Raw genomic sequence first — 16,174 nt, 5'->3', positions numbered from 1 at the left:
AATGAAAATTTATCTTCATCAGTTGCTATCCAACCAGTGACAGATTAAAAAAAGAAAAGCTGCAACAACTCTCTTGTTGTGGTTACTACAAAATTGTTGCTATGTGCCAACCAGTAATTTATCACATCAAAAGCTGACTGAATTAGCCTGAAAGAAGATCTCCTACCACAGGAACACGTGCTGCACTGGGAAAAATGACCGCCAACCCAAACGTCAGCCTTCATTTTCAAATCAACATCCCATTATCAAATGGATGCCTTTGCATCTTTGCCTCTCACACGCTATCAGAAAGAATGTCCTTCAGATAATTTATTAGTGGTCTATCCTCAATGCTGTCCAGACTGGAAGTTTAAGATATTGAAAGCTCAATTCTAATTACTAAGAATGAGAAATCTCCTTGGAATTATAAGGCCAGTATTTAGTAACTAAAGTGTAGGAGCTCTATGTGAAGATGTTATGCTGTCACAGAATAAGAGACGGCTCTTGGAAGTAACAATCCATTCATCCATCCCAAGTCTGCAGCAAAACAGGACCTGATATTCTCTCCTACAAACAGTAATATAGATGTTTAAGAAAGAAAAAAGAGAGAACTACAGCTGGCATTGAGTATCTGATAAATTAACTCTGCACCTTCCCTCCTGCCCCCACACTCTCAAAGATTTCTGACTCAAGTGACAGCAAGTAGATTTACATTCAGTAGGAGAGAGGTGTGGGAAAAAGGCCAGCCATTCCTACCTTGATACAGCTGCCCACTCCTTGGATGAAATACTAAAGAAGAGTATTAGAGTATTTGTTCTTCTTTCCCCCTCAGCCTTTTGTTTTTCTCCTTCACAGAGGTTACATCACTGCATTCAAATGTGTCTGCAGTCAGCATCCACAATTACCTGGCAGCTTTGTCTCTTTCCTAACAACCTCATACATTCTTAGCAAGGCACTTTAAGCTCAAAAATATTATGCTGTACAACAAATGAAAACTCTGCTTATACACTGGACTGTGCACAGCACCAGTGTAGTAGTAGTATAGAAGTTATAGCACTTATTTCCATTTATCATCCTGGAAATTTATTCCCAGGAAGGAGCATCAAAGAAGCACAAATGTTGCCATCAATGCTGAGCTAGAATTTGCCTTGTTTTTAAGAACAGAGAGGAAAAAAAAAGTCAAAAAGATAAATAAAACTCTTTCACACGTTCACCCAAAGAAAAGACAATGGTCATGTTTTACTCCCACAGCATCCCTCTAAATCAAGAAATAAAATCGTTAGTAAGCAAAGCACTCCAACCAGCATTATTGTTTTCACCCAGTTTTGACTGCAGTTTTACAGATACGTATGTCTTGTAGCTTTAGCGCTCAAAAGAAAAAAGCATTTTCAAGTCTCATTTCTCACAATGCAACCAATGTGGAAATATGCATCCTGTTACAAAATCATCTATCGAAGATTCTGCATTGATCCCGTGTTATGCATCATCTTCTTGAAAGCACGATAGAAGATTGGATGGTTCATTTAAATAATTTTCTTCCTGATCATTTTATATCTGAAAATCTGCAAGAAAAAGCCTGGACTGTATTATTTTGCTTCAAAGACTCCAAGGGAGGAATAAGTGCTTATTACCAAGTCCTATCTTAACTGAAAGGAAGCTCAAACAAAGGTTTCATTATTTGAATATGGGCATCTGAAGTTAAAGAGGAGTCAAGAAAAACGAAACAACTGATCACTGAGAATCCCTTGCCTCATGCCCAGCTTTCTTTTACTCTCCATTTTATGCAGAGAACACCCTCACAGCTCCCCAGTATGCCAAGGGCATAGAAAGACATTTGCAAAACACTATAGGCACTTTAGGTCCACTGCTGTAGACAGTGGTAGGTGCTTTCTACTCCTGTGCCCAGGCTCAATTTCTCAATTTTAAGGAAAATAAATACAGAACTAAGCAAGCCACCTGTCCATAGGGTGCCTAACTGTACGTGACACTAAGCATACACCCCTGGGGTCACACTGTGCCTTGTTTGCAGTGAGTGAGCTGTCAGTTCAGAAAGCCTAAGCACATCTACTTGGAAGATACGGTTACTAATTCCAGCACTGCAACAGCTTGTGCAACTTGTCACCTTGAAAAAACACTTCAATACAGAGAGTTATCCTGGCTTGGATGACAATAAACATTCAGAATAAGGACTACCTAAAAGTGTGTTCACACAATACTTGAAGGAACGTATGTGCAGAGTCTGCCCATGAATACAAACCTGCAGCAAAGGTACCATTTTAAGCAGCTTTATTGAAGATGAAAGGCAGTCACTGCTCACTGCAGCACAAGAGCTACCTGCTCACTGCAACACAAGTTACCCGAGGCAGACATTTACAGATATTAATCATGTTTAATTTTATGAGTAAAAGCATTAAGGCATATTTACATTACTGAGCACTGATAAATAATGGGGTCTGAAAAAAGCAAGGCAGGCTAACACAGAACTTCATCTAGGCCAAAATATTCTTCAGAAAGAGAAACATTAAAAAGACTCTGATTTTTTTGTTACCCTGTCATTACCACACACCATGGAGGCTCCAGCCCACTTCCAGGTCTGCTCAACATCCCTCTACAGCTGGCTGGCCATCCACAGTTCTTCACTCCTCAACCTCAAACCCACCCTACCCATCAGGTACCCTCAATTAGAATTTCACACAACTGTTTTTAGTAGCTCTGTATGATATTAAAGTCCTCTCAGTCAACTGTAAAGTGAAATAGATGAAAAATATAAATAGTACCTATTTGTAGGTACTACTGTCAATGTTACCAAAAGCAGGGAAAGCATACTTTTAGTAGCACTTGGGAAGTTGAAATGAAGCAGTGTCAAACAGCAACACAATTCATGGAATCCAACTGGCCACACAAAGCCATGTGATACACTGCAGTGTATCTTAAAATGTGTTAACTAATCTGCTTACATCAAACACACCTATGTATATATAAAGCCCTTTAATATGAATGAAAAACAACGATCCCACAAGAGTGGGTGCCTCATTAACAATTTCCCTTTGAAGATCAATTTTAAGCTTCCGGGTAAATCAAAGCTTTTAGATCATCCTTCCATCAATTTTAATTTACACCTGTGAAGATGCAGATAGGCAAGATTGTTTATTTCCATGGAAGCCACTGACGGTGTATTAAGTAGATACAGAAGTGTGCATGCTTTCACACAACTCCTGTCATAACAAGGAGGATAGTTATTCTTACCTACTTCGAGTTCCTGAATACTAGTACTTATCTACAAAGAACACTCAAATGCAGCAGAAGCAGAAAAATACCAGCATTCATAAAGCAAAGTGACTTACACGCTTTTTTTTAAATACTGTTCAAAACCAAGTTACAATTTGTTTATATGTGGCATTGGGGATGCACAGTCCTTGCTTCACAAAACAGTTTTTAATATGCAAAGTATCCAGTAAACAGCTCTTAAATGAAATCAGATTTAAATCTTTCATGTTTCAGTGGGAACTGATGCACACAGAACACTCAAAATGTTGGATACTGCAAGACTTAATGCCACCCGACAAAAAAACTAACAAAGTTTAGATCATTACAAGAACCGAACACAACGCTGAAAGCAAACCTGACTGATGTTCCAAGGTAAAGCAAAGCATTTATTTAACTTTCATGTGTTTCAAAGTCTGGGATTTAAAACTATTTCTAATTTTCATGGACTACTAACAAAGTTCAGTTTTCTTTCTTACAAGTATTCTCTCTAGCAATTACAGAGAGAAGTAATATCAGATCCCACCACACACTAACAAGCTCTGCCAGACTCCATGTCAGAAACAGTCTGAACTGCAAGACAAATATCTAGATCGTACAAAAACTCAGAATTAAAACACATGTAAAGTAATTTCATTTCCCTACCTCAAAAGGTAAAATGTGAGGAAAATACAGAAAGCAGAGTTGGCTCATTCAGCTGTTGGTTTTACCATAGGCAGAGCTCCAATCATGCCCTCTGTCTGAGTTCCAAACTAGAATGTAAAGCTGAGGTCTCATTATTCCCAGCAATGAATCAGAAGGAAGTAAGCTACACAGAAATCACAGAATCATCATAGAATGGCTTGGGTTGACTGGGTTGAAAGGGACCACAACGATCACCAAGTTTCAACCCCCCTGCTATGTGCAGGGTTGCCAACCACCAGACCAGGCTGCCCAGAGCCACATCCAGCCTGGCCTTGAATGCCTCCAGGGATGGGGCATCCACAGCCTCCTTGGGCAACCTGTTCCAGTGCATCACCACCCTCTGAGTGAAAAACTTCCTCCTAATCTCTAACCTAAACCTCCCCTGTCTCAGTTTAAAACCATTCCCCCTTGTCCTACTGCTTTCCACCCTTGTAAACAACTGTTCTCCCTCCTGTTTATATGCTCTTTTCAAATACTGGAAGGCCACAATGAGGTCCCCATGGAGCCTTCTCTTCTCCAAGCTAAAGATACACCCCAAATGGAAAAGCCAGCATTTGGGAACAGTAATTATGCTACATGGGGTAGAGAAAGGTATCAGCTGGAACAAGGACTGGAGTTGATGGAAACAAGCTCTTTCACTTGAACTTTCAGTAAAACTATAAGCAAATGTGAGCTGAATTCAGGACCTAGTGTTACAACACTTCAGTCACCCAACAAGGCACTAAAACCATCCCTCAGAATAGGCCTCTTCTTCATGTTTTTGTACAAAGTTCTCCACAGAAGCATCAGTCCATGCTTTGACAAGCTGTCCTTAGGATTCAAAATACACCAACCCTCAGCACTCTCATCATGGCATGTGCCACACATCTCACCTCTTGGTTTACCTTTAACATTCATGGATGGATTAAGAAGAGGATGCACCTATGCACAGCTGCAGAAAAGTTGAAGATTAACACTGGGTAACCCGTTAACCAAGGACTCTCCAAATAGGAGGGGGAGGGTATTTGAAGTTTCAGAGATGCTCCAAGGCAATAGACTAGTTATGTGTAAATACTCAAACAGGCGTGAGTGAAAGTTGAGTTGGGAGACAAATCAGAACCAACTCTATCTTGGAATTTTGATTCTTTGCCCAGAACATCACTTTCCAAAAATAAAAGCAAAATTCCCTTCTATCCTTTCAGTCAGGAGAGGCAGAAAGACAGAACAGAGGAACTACACAAAGTTGGCAGGCCTGGATTCACAGAGCTCCTTTTGTGAAGGATTTGTTCTAAGAGATAAGAGACAAGACATGATGCTTGCTGGACACAGTCCAAGTAACATAGCAGAAAGTGCAAAATACCCTTCAATACCCACACAAGCCATTTTTGTCAGAGAATAGGAGAGTTTCATTCGTTCTGTATCTGAATGAGGTTCTGTAAGCCTGCCAGCACAGCCAGAAGACAACACAAGTCTCAAGGATTTTGGTAGGGCTAACTTTGTTTTCCTTCGGGTGGACAGAGGGAAAAGAAATAGAAAAGAACAAGCTCAAAGGGAAGACGGTTTAGAAATCCAGCTTAAGGGCTGCCCTATGTTCCATCCCTAGTTTGCTTTCTGAAAAGTTGATTATTTTACTTGAGTAATGATGCATAATTTACAGAAGGCATGCACAGAGTGAAGGAACTGCAAATCAGAATGTAAATATTAGCTTTAAAAAGGAAAAATCATTGTTCCCTGTTGTCATTCTATGGTTTGATATGTGCTCCAGCAGCTGCTGCTGCTCTTCTTAGCCAGAAATGGCAGGGGGGAAAATGCAAGTCTGGCTGAGCTTGCACACTGCTGACAAAAATGCAAACTCCTCACATTAGCAATATTGCTTTATTTCCATCCAAGTCAAACGCCAAGGACATACTAGGACTTCAAAAAAGCCCACACATTACCAAGCCTCTAAGGTTAGAGGGGACCAAAAGCCACTCACTGGGCAGCAATAATCCAATTCAGAACTGCTCTTCAGTGACAGAGCTCAGGGACATAGTGACCATGGGGACTGCCCTGCCTCTGCATGGACATCTGCACATGCTGCCTTGGTCTCTGGGCATCCAGCATCACAGAGAAGCAGCCTTTTGTTTTCTTCCAACTCAGCAGTCTGGAAAGATTGCCAGCTGTACTGCTTTGGCCTGCCTTGTAACCAACAACCTTACAGTTACCAGAGAAGCCCACAGCAAAGGAAAATTGCTTTTGGTCAGTAATGTCAAACTTCAAGAAGGGAAGACTTGCCTTAAAAATATAAGTACAAGCTACCATCATTGTTATTCACAGACCCCAAAGGCCACAGTATCAGCTGTTATCAGCTCTATCATCAGCAATCCTACATTCAGCGATAGCAGCTGAACAGCAAGTCTTACAGCTTTTATTTTTATTTAAGGTACAGAAGCATCAGTGAATACAAATCCCAGTAAATCTTGCTTTCTCAAATATTATTCATCAACATATAATTCAGATGGTAATTAGAAGCGTTCACACGATTGATGACACATTTAAATTACAGGTTTCCAGCTTTTTTTTGGTAAAGAAATGGCAACTTCCTTTTTCACGTCACGTTTTCAAAGTGCAAGTCCGTACAACAGATGTCTCACAGATCTGCTTGTCCATGTAATAAGTTAGACTTTTCTATTACAGCAAATGGTATAAACCACACAGCATTCTGTTAAACTCAATATTGACACATCTGCTTACCACGTGTATTAGTAGCCATGTCAGCCACTTTCTGAAAGGCGTCCAAAAAGGCAGCAGCTGCTACTACTGTAGTCCTGAAATGCATACAGATAACAAAACATTAGCACTGTCTCATTGCTGCCTATTTAATTATTGTCAAAAACATTTAGGCTTATAAAGAATGCCACTGAGAACTTGCAGAGGCCACAGAAATATTCTTTTATATGTGATTTTAGCCTTTTCCCTCGCTCCTTTCTTAATCTCTTCCTCGCTTTGTGTCAGCACTACGGACTTGGACGCAGCCAGGCTAATTCTGTGCTGTGAATTGTGCAGGACAGGTGCTGTTTCAAAAGAGCACAGCCATCCCCCTTCTAGCTGATTTCCTCTGATGGACTAATATTAAGCAGTCATACATGAAAAACAAATCTAACGCGCATTATACTGAACCCATTAGTGTACAAATTACAGCCATTGCTATTTCCAGGGTACATGTGTATTTTGAGAATAAGTATGCAAGACCTTCTTTCTATCCAGGATCCTGGCCAAACACTCTCCTGATTTTTTTCATTTGAGTATGAGCGTTTCTTGAAACAGAAAATAACCTCCTAGAAACCATGCAGGTTTGGGTTTCTTGGGTAAAAAGGAAAGCAGTGGTGGGAGGGGAAGCAATTCTCCCCTCTGAAAAGGAAGGTTTTCTGATGCAGTGCTCCAGGAAGAGTGAGCAGGGGGCAGGTCCCCTTCCTGACAGGGATGGGACCCCCACGCTCACCCCATCTGAAAAGCACACACAGACCAACACCTGTGGATGGCAACAGTAAATGCCAGTCACAGATTTCCAGGTGATTTTGCTCTGCCTCAGGTTGCTGTCAGATTTGTGATCATTTACATTCTGGTTGATCCAATTTAAACAAAACTGTTCTGTACCTTCAAATAATAACAATAAATAAATAGACAAAAACCACCCAAAAAGCAAAAACAAACAAATAAAAAACCCGCAGGAGAATAGCAGGAAAGCTGATTCTCAGCCAAAAAGACCAGTGAACTCCTTAATTAGGGCAGATTTTATGCAAGACTCACTCCAAATATGCTCAAAATACAGAGGACATAACTGGCAGCATAGCAAATGGCCTACTGAGATCACAAAAGACCTGATCTCAAATAACAGGCTTGAGAGGTCCAACCACATGCATAAGGACTCTTCACGTGCCCAAGAGATAAAAGGGAATGCAAAAAACAAACCAACAAAACCAACCTGACAGGTCTCCAGTGAGCTAATAATATCTAGCCCTGGAAAACGATAACCTTTCCTGGTATTTTCCTCAGCAGTGTTTGTGATCTTAGTCCTCCAAACTCACAGATAATGTTGTTACCCGTGTACTATCTTGTTAATTATTAATTACATTGCTAATAACAAAGTTCCATTTCTCTGCCAACAAGATGCAGACAGAGCTGGCTCCAGCTCAGGTGACATCTGCTCTCCCCTATGAGAGCACAGAGAAATGAACCAAAGGCTCACATTTGCTGGAAATGAACAAGCAAATCCACAAACTCAGGCTTTCAAGCTGACTGCTTGCATGCTCCTCAGCTAGAGAAGTGCTACACTGAATGCACTGCTACAGGACTGGGAAATACAAGGAATTCTCATGCTTTCCAGCAGGTTTGTGTTTACAGAGTATAAAGGGAGAAAAAAGATCTCCATTCCTCTTTTACTACTTTCCCTACTTCTTTCGCAGTCCCTTAATGTGATGCGATTGCTGGAAAAGGAAAAACCACATACAAATGCAATGTTTTAGGTACAGCAAGGAACAGCAAATTCCAGTCTTTTAGGGTAAATGGGTAAACAACAGCTTCTTGAGAAACGGTTCACAACGCAGAACCACAAAATATACTGCAAGTAACCAAAGCTATGGCCTCTGCCGGTGCTGAGAGAACACCGACACTTTGGGGAGCGTAGAAGAAATTGCGGTTTAGGAAGAAACTGAGTTTGGATTTGTATTAGCAGAAGCAGACTTTACAATAACATGAATATAGAGATAAAAGAATTGGTGTGAGTGTGTTACACATGGCACTTATTAGTACAGATCTGCAGAGAGTTATCCAGAATGCTATTGCAAAGCATACGCCACTATAGTAAGTTATAATAACCACTGCAGAAAGGTCCAGCACAGGAATTCCCTTGGTTTTTAAAGCAGAAGAAAGTGCTGTTAAGGCTACCAAAGATTCTTCAACAATGTTTTGATATGCCTTCTGATATAAACCTTCTGTATTCTACAGACATAAAAATGACAAGATATGTCTAACTCCATACCAGCCCATTCACTAAATAATACATTATCAGGTTTTCCATCAGAAGCCATGAGATTTATTTTTACATTTGTTATGGACTGTTGGTGACAGGTATGAATTTGCCTAAATACATTACAACAGCAGCAACAGTATGAGGCAATTACAAACATGGATGTTGACTATGAAATGCATACAATTTTACTGGGACTTGCTTAGGAAATTACCCTGGCAGAAGCTATATTTAATCTTAACATTCACACACACAATTACTTGTAGGAGATCCTGACTTACCGAAGCTGAGACTGCAATTTCCCAGCTTTATTTATAAAATCTTCCCACACTGGGTAACTTCCCTGCAAAAGAAAAGAAAATACAGTAATGAATACTTAGTTTGAACATCATGTTTTTGATACTGCAGATTTCAAGTTCAGCTGAAACTAGAAGCTGCAACTATGACTTTATTGAATCTTTATGCTTTAACACCAAAATATATTTTCCCAATAAGTGGTCTCTCACATTCTTTAACACCAGTAAACAGAGAGCATATAACTACATGACAAGGGGAAATGGTTTTAAACTGGGGGAGGGTCGATTTAGACTAAGTATCAGGAAGAAATTCTTTACTCTGAGGGTGGTGAGATGCTGGAACAGGCTGCCCAGTGAGGCTGTGCGTGCCCCCCCATCCCCCAAAAGCATTCAAGGCCAGGCTGGATGGGGCTTTGATCAGCCTGCTCTAGAGAGAGGTGCCCCTGCCTATAGCAGGGGGCTGGAGCTATATGATCTTAAAGGTCCCTTCCAACCCAAACCATTCTATGATTCTATGGCACTCCAACTTGGTTCTGAATTCAGATGAAACATCAGGTCCTGGGAGGTGGCTTGATAGACAGGCCAAGCAAAAACACTGGGGATGAAATGGGATTTCAACTGAAGAAACTCCTCACTTTGTATGAAAACAGTGAAGACAAACCTATGACAAGTGGGGTGCTAGGACACTGGAGTAACAGGTACAGCAAATCTCCCAACACTAAGAGCAGAATTCCAGTTGCACTGTTCTACATATGAACTCCCTGCACAATTCCCAGTTTCCCATTCTCTTACAGCAAAGTACTTTATTTTTAATAAAGGTCTGAGTTGCCCAAGAGACCACCTTAAACTGCCTCAAAGTAACACAAAACATAGAGTAGCCCTAAGGTAATCGTTCCAAACAGCTGAAGAATTTCCCAGGAAAGAGCCCTGAATGACCTCAGAGCTGCCTTCTGAACTGATGCTGGTAAAGCAGTACATCACTGAGCAACCATATGCAAAGTTTTTAAGGTTTAATTCCTCTTGGAGTTTCCTGTGAACTTCTCCCCTATTTTTTTTTTTAAAGTATGGTGGGAGTCCACACTTTCATTAAGAGCCGCAACACCAAGTATTCTTACAAGTTAAAAAAAGAAGTGCTGATTTTTATGGTAAACTACCATCCTTTTTAGACCAAACTAAAGTTAACTTGCTTCCTGCAGAACAAGTGCGTATCTTCTGTTAGCAGCAAAATCAGTGGCAGAAAGAAACCTCAAAACTCCCCCTAGACTGGTGTTTAGTGAGCAAAGAAAAACATCCATGCTTCCTTTACTAAAGATGTAAGCTTTGCTATTGGCAGAGTACCAACACTATAAAGCTTAGGTAAGGCAGCTTCTCAAAGCCAACGTTACCACAGCTCTGACTGGAAGAGACTGCAAGCAAGCGACATTGCTCGTAATAAAATCAATCCAAACCTTTTCTTACTCTACTATATGAGGCCACATCTTATCTTCTTAAGAGGAAGTTTTTTACTCAGAGGGTGGTGACACACTGGAACAGGCTGCCCAAGGAGGCTGCAGATGCCCCATGCCTGGAGGCACTCAAGGCCAGGCTGGATGTGGCTCTGGGCAGCCTGGTGCAGTGGTTGGTGACCCTGCACACAGCAGGGGGGTTGAAGCTACATGATCACTGTGGTCCTTTTCAACCCAGGCCATTCAATGATTTTATGATTCTATGATTCATCTTCTCTGGGGCAAAGACAATCCCTTCCCCAAAAGCAGCAAACCCAACTCAAGCTCCTCAGTGCACCCCAGCGAGACAGTTTTCAGACATTCATGTACCACAGCTGGCTAGAATTGAACTAAAGGTTAAAACCAAAGTCTTCCCTTGGACAATGGCCTTGGTTCATCAGTCACAATTTAACATTCTCTACTAATCATATTTTGAAAAATGAGTCGTCTTTGCATAGATGCTGTGTATGCATCTCCCATAGACACTGTATAGCAAAGCTCAGTCAGCAGAGGGGCCTGGCAGCACCAAGACAGACCCTACCATAAGTGTCTTGGGTATTTAGCAGCTACTTGCAGTTTCCTTCATTAAGTTTTGTATTTGTTTTCTTGGTGGGTTTATTTTGTGTACACTTTTTTTTCCGTGAGCAATGTACACCAGGTGGTCATAAAACCTTATTATATCTACACACGATGGAGCCAGTGGGAAAGGGAGAAAGCAAAAAAGAAGACACCTGTTATCAGGGTGGCAAAACCTAGAATAAAAGAGCTTTATGCTGTGCAAAAATTGCCAGGCATTTAAAAATGAGACCCACTTATTTGAGGTGGGGAAAAAAATCCATTTCCTTAAACCTATTAGTCTTGCTGAAATCCCCTACACTGAACACCATCTCTCTCTGCAGTAGCTGCATTTCAGAGCTTGCCTGCATGCCGTATATGCATTATGCATGGCTACGCCAGGAGCCTTGAAAGCCCTGACAATTAGCAGCAGGGCCCACGGCTTTACTGGATTCTTGAGCAAAAGGCAAGCTGACAAACGGAGGATACCAAAGCAGCCTGATTATGTTTCCATCTCGGTGATGTATTATCCTAACTGCGCCTAATGGCAGGCAGGAGATTGACACCAACCTTACGCTGTGGGGAAGCTTAAGACAGTCCTATCAAAACATAGCTCAGGAAGAAAACACCTTTATTTCTTCTTCTTTTTATCCTTTTTCTTTTTTATTTTATTTATTTTTGCAGGCTGACCACAAAGAAAGAATAATCAGAACATTTACTAAGCATTTCCATTACTATTTATTCTTTGTCTTTAAAAATTATTTTCTGTCTAAATCACAACTACTTAATTAAGCTTTAACGACCCACTTATATTGGTTGCTAAACTGGTTTGATTAAAAATATACATTATATCTATATTCTGCCTCCGGTACCCTAAGAGCATCTCCTTCTACATAATCTCTCCGTGTGCCTCCGCCGTTCCATCCTCGTTTGGAATTACAGCTCTTGCTTTCATCTAAGCTCCCATCAGGAGAAATGCAGTAGTGGTGGAAACCACATACCAAATAGCCACGAAACCTAATCTTCAATTCAACGCTTATTACTTTCTCAATTTAAACACTAAGAAGCAATAGGAAGACTTCACTATCTGTCTATTAAGTCCTTTTGTACTGTGAAGCCAATTCTGGAAGAGCATTAGAACAGTATTTTTAAATGCTGCATTTCCTGCAGCTCTCTTTGTAATTTCTGATTTCAAACTGTGGATAAAGGAATCAGTTTTCCCCCTCCAACATCAGGCTCAGGTGCCGGCAGTACCCATAGGAGCAGCAGAAAGCCTTTCCTCACAGCCCTCCTCAGAGAAACTCGCGGGAAGAGCTGTAAGCATCTGGGTCACAAATCCTCGTTTTAGCTCCTCACAGGTTAAAATAGAAATCAGTTACAATCCAGGTTCATTTAAATGGTCTTCTTGAAAACCATTAATGGCTTGATTCGGGGCCTACCCCCTCCAAAATACACTTGTGCCTAACTATTTTTTCTTCAGCTATCTCAGATCCAAAGCTCCTGCACCCTAACGCTTTTGTCCAAGGCATGAAAGCCCCCCAACCCCTGCACACACCCTGCCTTCAGCTTGAGGCTGTCACTGGTAAGCCATAACATCCCATTATCGCATCTTATTGCTTAATGAGTCGGTTTACAAGTGATTAGTCACCTGATGCCAGGGCCCAGCCACACTCCAGCTGATCTCCAGCAGCAGGGCACTGCCCTTCTGCCTCCAGGCTGACAAACAAGATGGTGTCTATCGCCTGTCAGCTACTTCACCAGTCCCCAGTTAGGGACGTGGAACAGCTTTCCCTTGGGGATGTGCACAACTAGTATGGAGAGGTACCAGGATAAGGTGGGAAGCACCCACAACTGGACCCCAACACCCTGACATACCAAGCCCCAATGGCCACACTGCACTGAGCCCAGCAGTGAGGCTTGTAACACCTCGGGGAAAACAGATTTCAGCAAGGGCATAGCAGGCACAGGAGGGATGGGGCTCTGAGCAATAGAAAAGCAACAGAGGGGCCCCAGCTGCTGCAGAGCCCATCTTCATCCTACAGCCTGGGGAGGACCCATGCCACAGCAGCAGGTCACTCCCTGAAGGAGCTGTGGCCGTGGGTGTTCCTGAAAGGGTTGTGGAGGGTAAGTGGGCAAAAGCTGTTTGAATTTTTCCACGTTTTTTCTCACCATTCAGATCTATTTTAGTTGGTCAGATTTAATCTTCCCAGTTGAGCGTGTATTGACTGACACTATTTGGAAGTGATCTCCTCATCTTTACCTCAACCCATGAGCATTTCCCCTTTCCTGCTGAGGAGGAACAGGAGTGGGTGAGCACCCAATAGCTGGATAAAGTCTATACGCCACACCAGGGGTCCTCCATATTGGATCAGTGAAGGCCCCTTCCAGCCCAGCCCAGCCCATGGTTCTGTCACCCTACCACTAGCAGGCAGCCACAGGAGCACTTACTCCCCAGACACATGAAGAGTCTTTTGTTTTTTGAGGGGAGTGGGGAACCCCCAGGACAGCCACCTTCAACACAGACATCTCTACGGGACCTTTACTGAAGTCTTCCTTTCAAGCCAGCAGTCCTCCTACAGGAGAATTCCAGAAGAGAAGATCGGGGATTTCTTGATACAGCAAGAATAGGCATGCAGCAAAGCATCCAATTTAACTGAAATTGTAATCAATTGCACCTAATGACAAATACAAGAACCCAGATTGTTGTTTTTATTTAAGATTACAACTTGGTTATCAGCGGTCTTGACAGTAAAACTCCGTTCTGTTACACCCTTTGCCAGCAAGTCACAACGCCTCTCCTTTTCTCCATGAGAAGAAAATATGTTTCCTTTAGTAATTTATTTCCATGCATTCCAGATCCTGAAGACAAGATGCACCTCGTCTTTCAAACAACCCTTGACTGTGTTCTTTTAACCGCTTTCATTTATCAGGAAGGCTTTTCAAACACATTATCAGCTCTTGCTGGGATGCTGACTACAAAGGCAACAGAAACAGCTCAGTATCTTGTTCACAGCAACAACTCATCTCAACTTTCAGGGTGCGGGGAGAGAGACAGAGCTGTTCTACAGTACGGCAAATTGAGAATCTAATTTTGGCTGTTCCAGCTAAAAAGGTAGGAGAGAAAGGGAACTGGCAGGCAATGCCCTGGTTTTATCTCACAGGTTATCAAAGCAAGAGCTGGGTGCCCTCCAGAAGAGTACAGAACGACTCTCTGCAGACTTCAATAAGGAGGACAAAAAAGCACTGACTGAACTGCAGGAGTTTGGCCTTCTCCACCTCAATATAATCATTCAGCCACGACCTGCCAAGAGGCTGAGTCCCAAACACAGTACTGTTATCCAGCTTCGTACCCCAGTAACACATCCAAATACCACGTGTCTACCTCTGGAACAAAAGCTGTAACTTTGCTATTGCACCAGACCTCCCAGCCTCCAAAGTAAACGATGCCTAGAGCGAGGAATTTCCTATATAGTATTATCAGATATCAGAATTACAAGAATTACAGATGTTTCACATCGGTGTTACTCACTACACTACCTTCAAGTAACAGAGAGAGACGTTACTGTGCTAGACAGCACGCAGTCACAGATGTTACGTTCAAAAAATGGCCTGCGTAATTAAGTATGGTTTGCACATAGGAGCTATCATTCTTCCAGGGATCCTTCAACATGAAAAACAGGAAAAACTGGAGAGGAAAGGTGCAGGAAAACAATGACAATCTGAAAAATGGCTTCTGGCCACAGATGTCTCAACATGTAGAAAGATGCAGCAGCTGACAATCAGCTTCCCCATCCATCTAACATCTGGCAATGGAAGCTTTCCCTCTCTTCTGAAAGAATTAATAGTCATCCGTAGAAGAGGCAGCTTGGACAGGCACAAGTGCAAAGGTTACAAAGCACTACCCAGTGCTACCGCATTTCTTTGCACAACTCACACGTCCAGCCAAGTCAGACAGATAAGAACGTATAGTCCTCTAATAAGCTCCAGAAGCTCTTGCAAGAAGCAGGTGAGATGAGACTTAACATCACCTTACATGAAGTTCCTAATGACTCTTTCCCATTCAAAAAACTTCTGCTTGTAAGCTTTTCCTCTATCATGTCAAAAAATAAGCAATTCAAGAACCTGCCTTACGATGCTTTTTAAACTACACCTATTTTCCAACCATTCACCAAAACAGCCTCAATCTTCCAACCAAGTGAAACTTGAATTTTGCTGGTGAGAGTGATTTCATTCTTTATGAAGAACCAGATGCAGATGCAGTGGTGCACACAGCTATTCCAAGAGTACTTTTCTTTCATTTACCTCATTTCAGATACACCTTAAATTCAGAACTAGAACTGAGCCAACGAAGCCCCAGTACTGATTTCAAGAGCATCCCGCTGCCTGATGATGTCCATTGGCTGTTCTCCAGTGGGGAAGGACAAAAACAACCAGATGCTCTGGGTTGGACGGTTCCTCCAGCTGTAAGACCAGTGAAACAGGCAACTCCGGAAGAGCATGGAGCCTCTACTCACAGAACTCTTTATGGAAGTGTAACAAACTCGCATAGAGGAAAACTGAGCAGTCTAGGAAGGCAAGAAAAGGGCGCTACAAGTCTGGGAAGTCCCTTCCGTCTTTCTAAGCTAAAGATATTGCCACACACAGGAGAAATTCTAGAAGCAAGGGAAGCTCTTGATGTGCACACAGCGCTTGCTGGGCCAGGAATGGAATGTCAGCAACAGCAGATGGCATGAACTTCACAGATTTCTTAACGCAAGCCAAACAAGTGCGTTACTGACTGGAGGAAGGGAGGATACAGGTACAAACGTGGTATCTGAGAGGTTATAGCACATGCAAGTGAAAGTAAAAGCATGTCAAAGATCAGATTACAACTTCATTTAACCTGTAACTACCCTCCAGGAACTGAAAGCAGGGGCAATTAAAAT

At 42.0% G+C, this 16,174-nt stretch overlaps 1 protein-coding gene across 8 annotated transcripts in view; it reads right to left on the bottom strand.

Moving 5' to 3' along the window:
- Positions 1-16,174, bottom strand: part of MTSS1 (MTSS I-BAR domain containing 1) — a 116,618-nt gene that overhangs the window by 91,848 nt on the left and 8,596 nt on the right. For all 8 annotated transcript variants that reach the window (XM_072330233.1, XM_072330237.1, XM_072330234.1 and 5 more), the window contains exons 2-3: positions 9,196-9,257; positions 6,640-6,713 (exon numbers count right to left, since the gene is read on the bottom strand). In XM_072330233.1, the coding sequence (XP_072186334.1) occupies positions 6,640-6,713; positions 9,196-9,257 (136 nt within the window). The remainder of the gene's footprint in view (positions 1-6,639; positions 6,714-9,195; positions 9,258-16,174) is intronic.

Source organism: Excalfactoria chinensis, chromosome 2, assembly GCF_039878825.1.
Source record: "Excalfactoria chinensis isolate bCotChi1 chromosome 2, bCotChi1.hap2, whole genome shotgun sequence".
Classification (NCBI taxonomy): domain Eukaryota; kingdom Metazoa; phylum Chordata; class Aves; order Galliformes; family Phasianidae; genus Excalfactoria; species Excalfactoria chinensis.
This window is presented reverse-complemented; position numbering and strand designations above follow the sequence as displayed.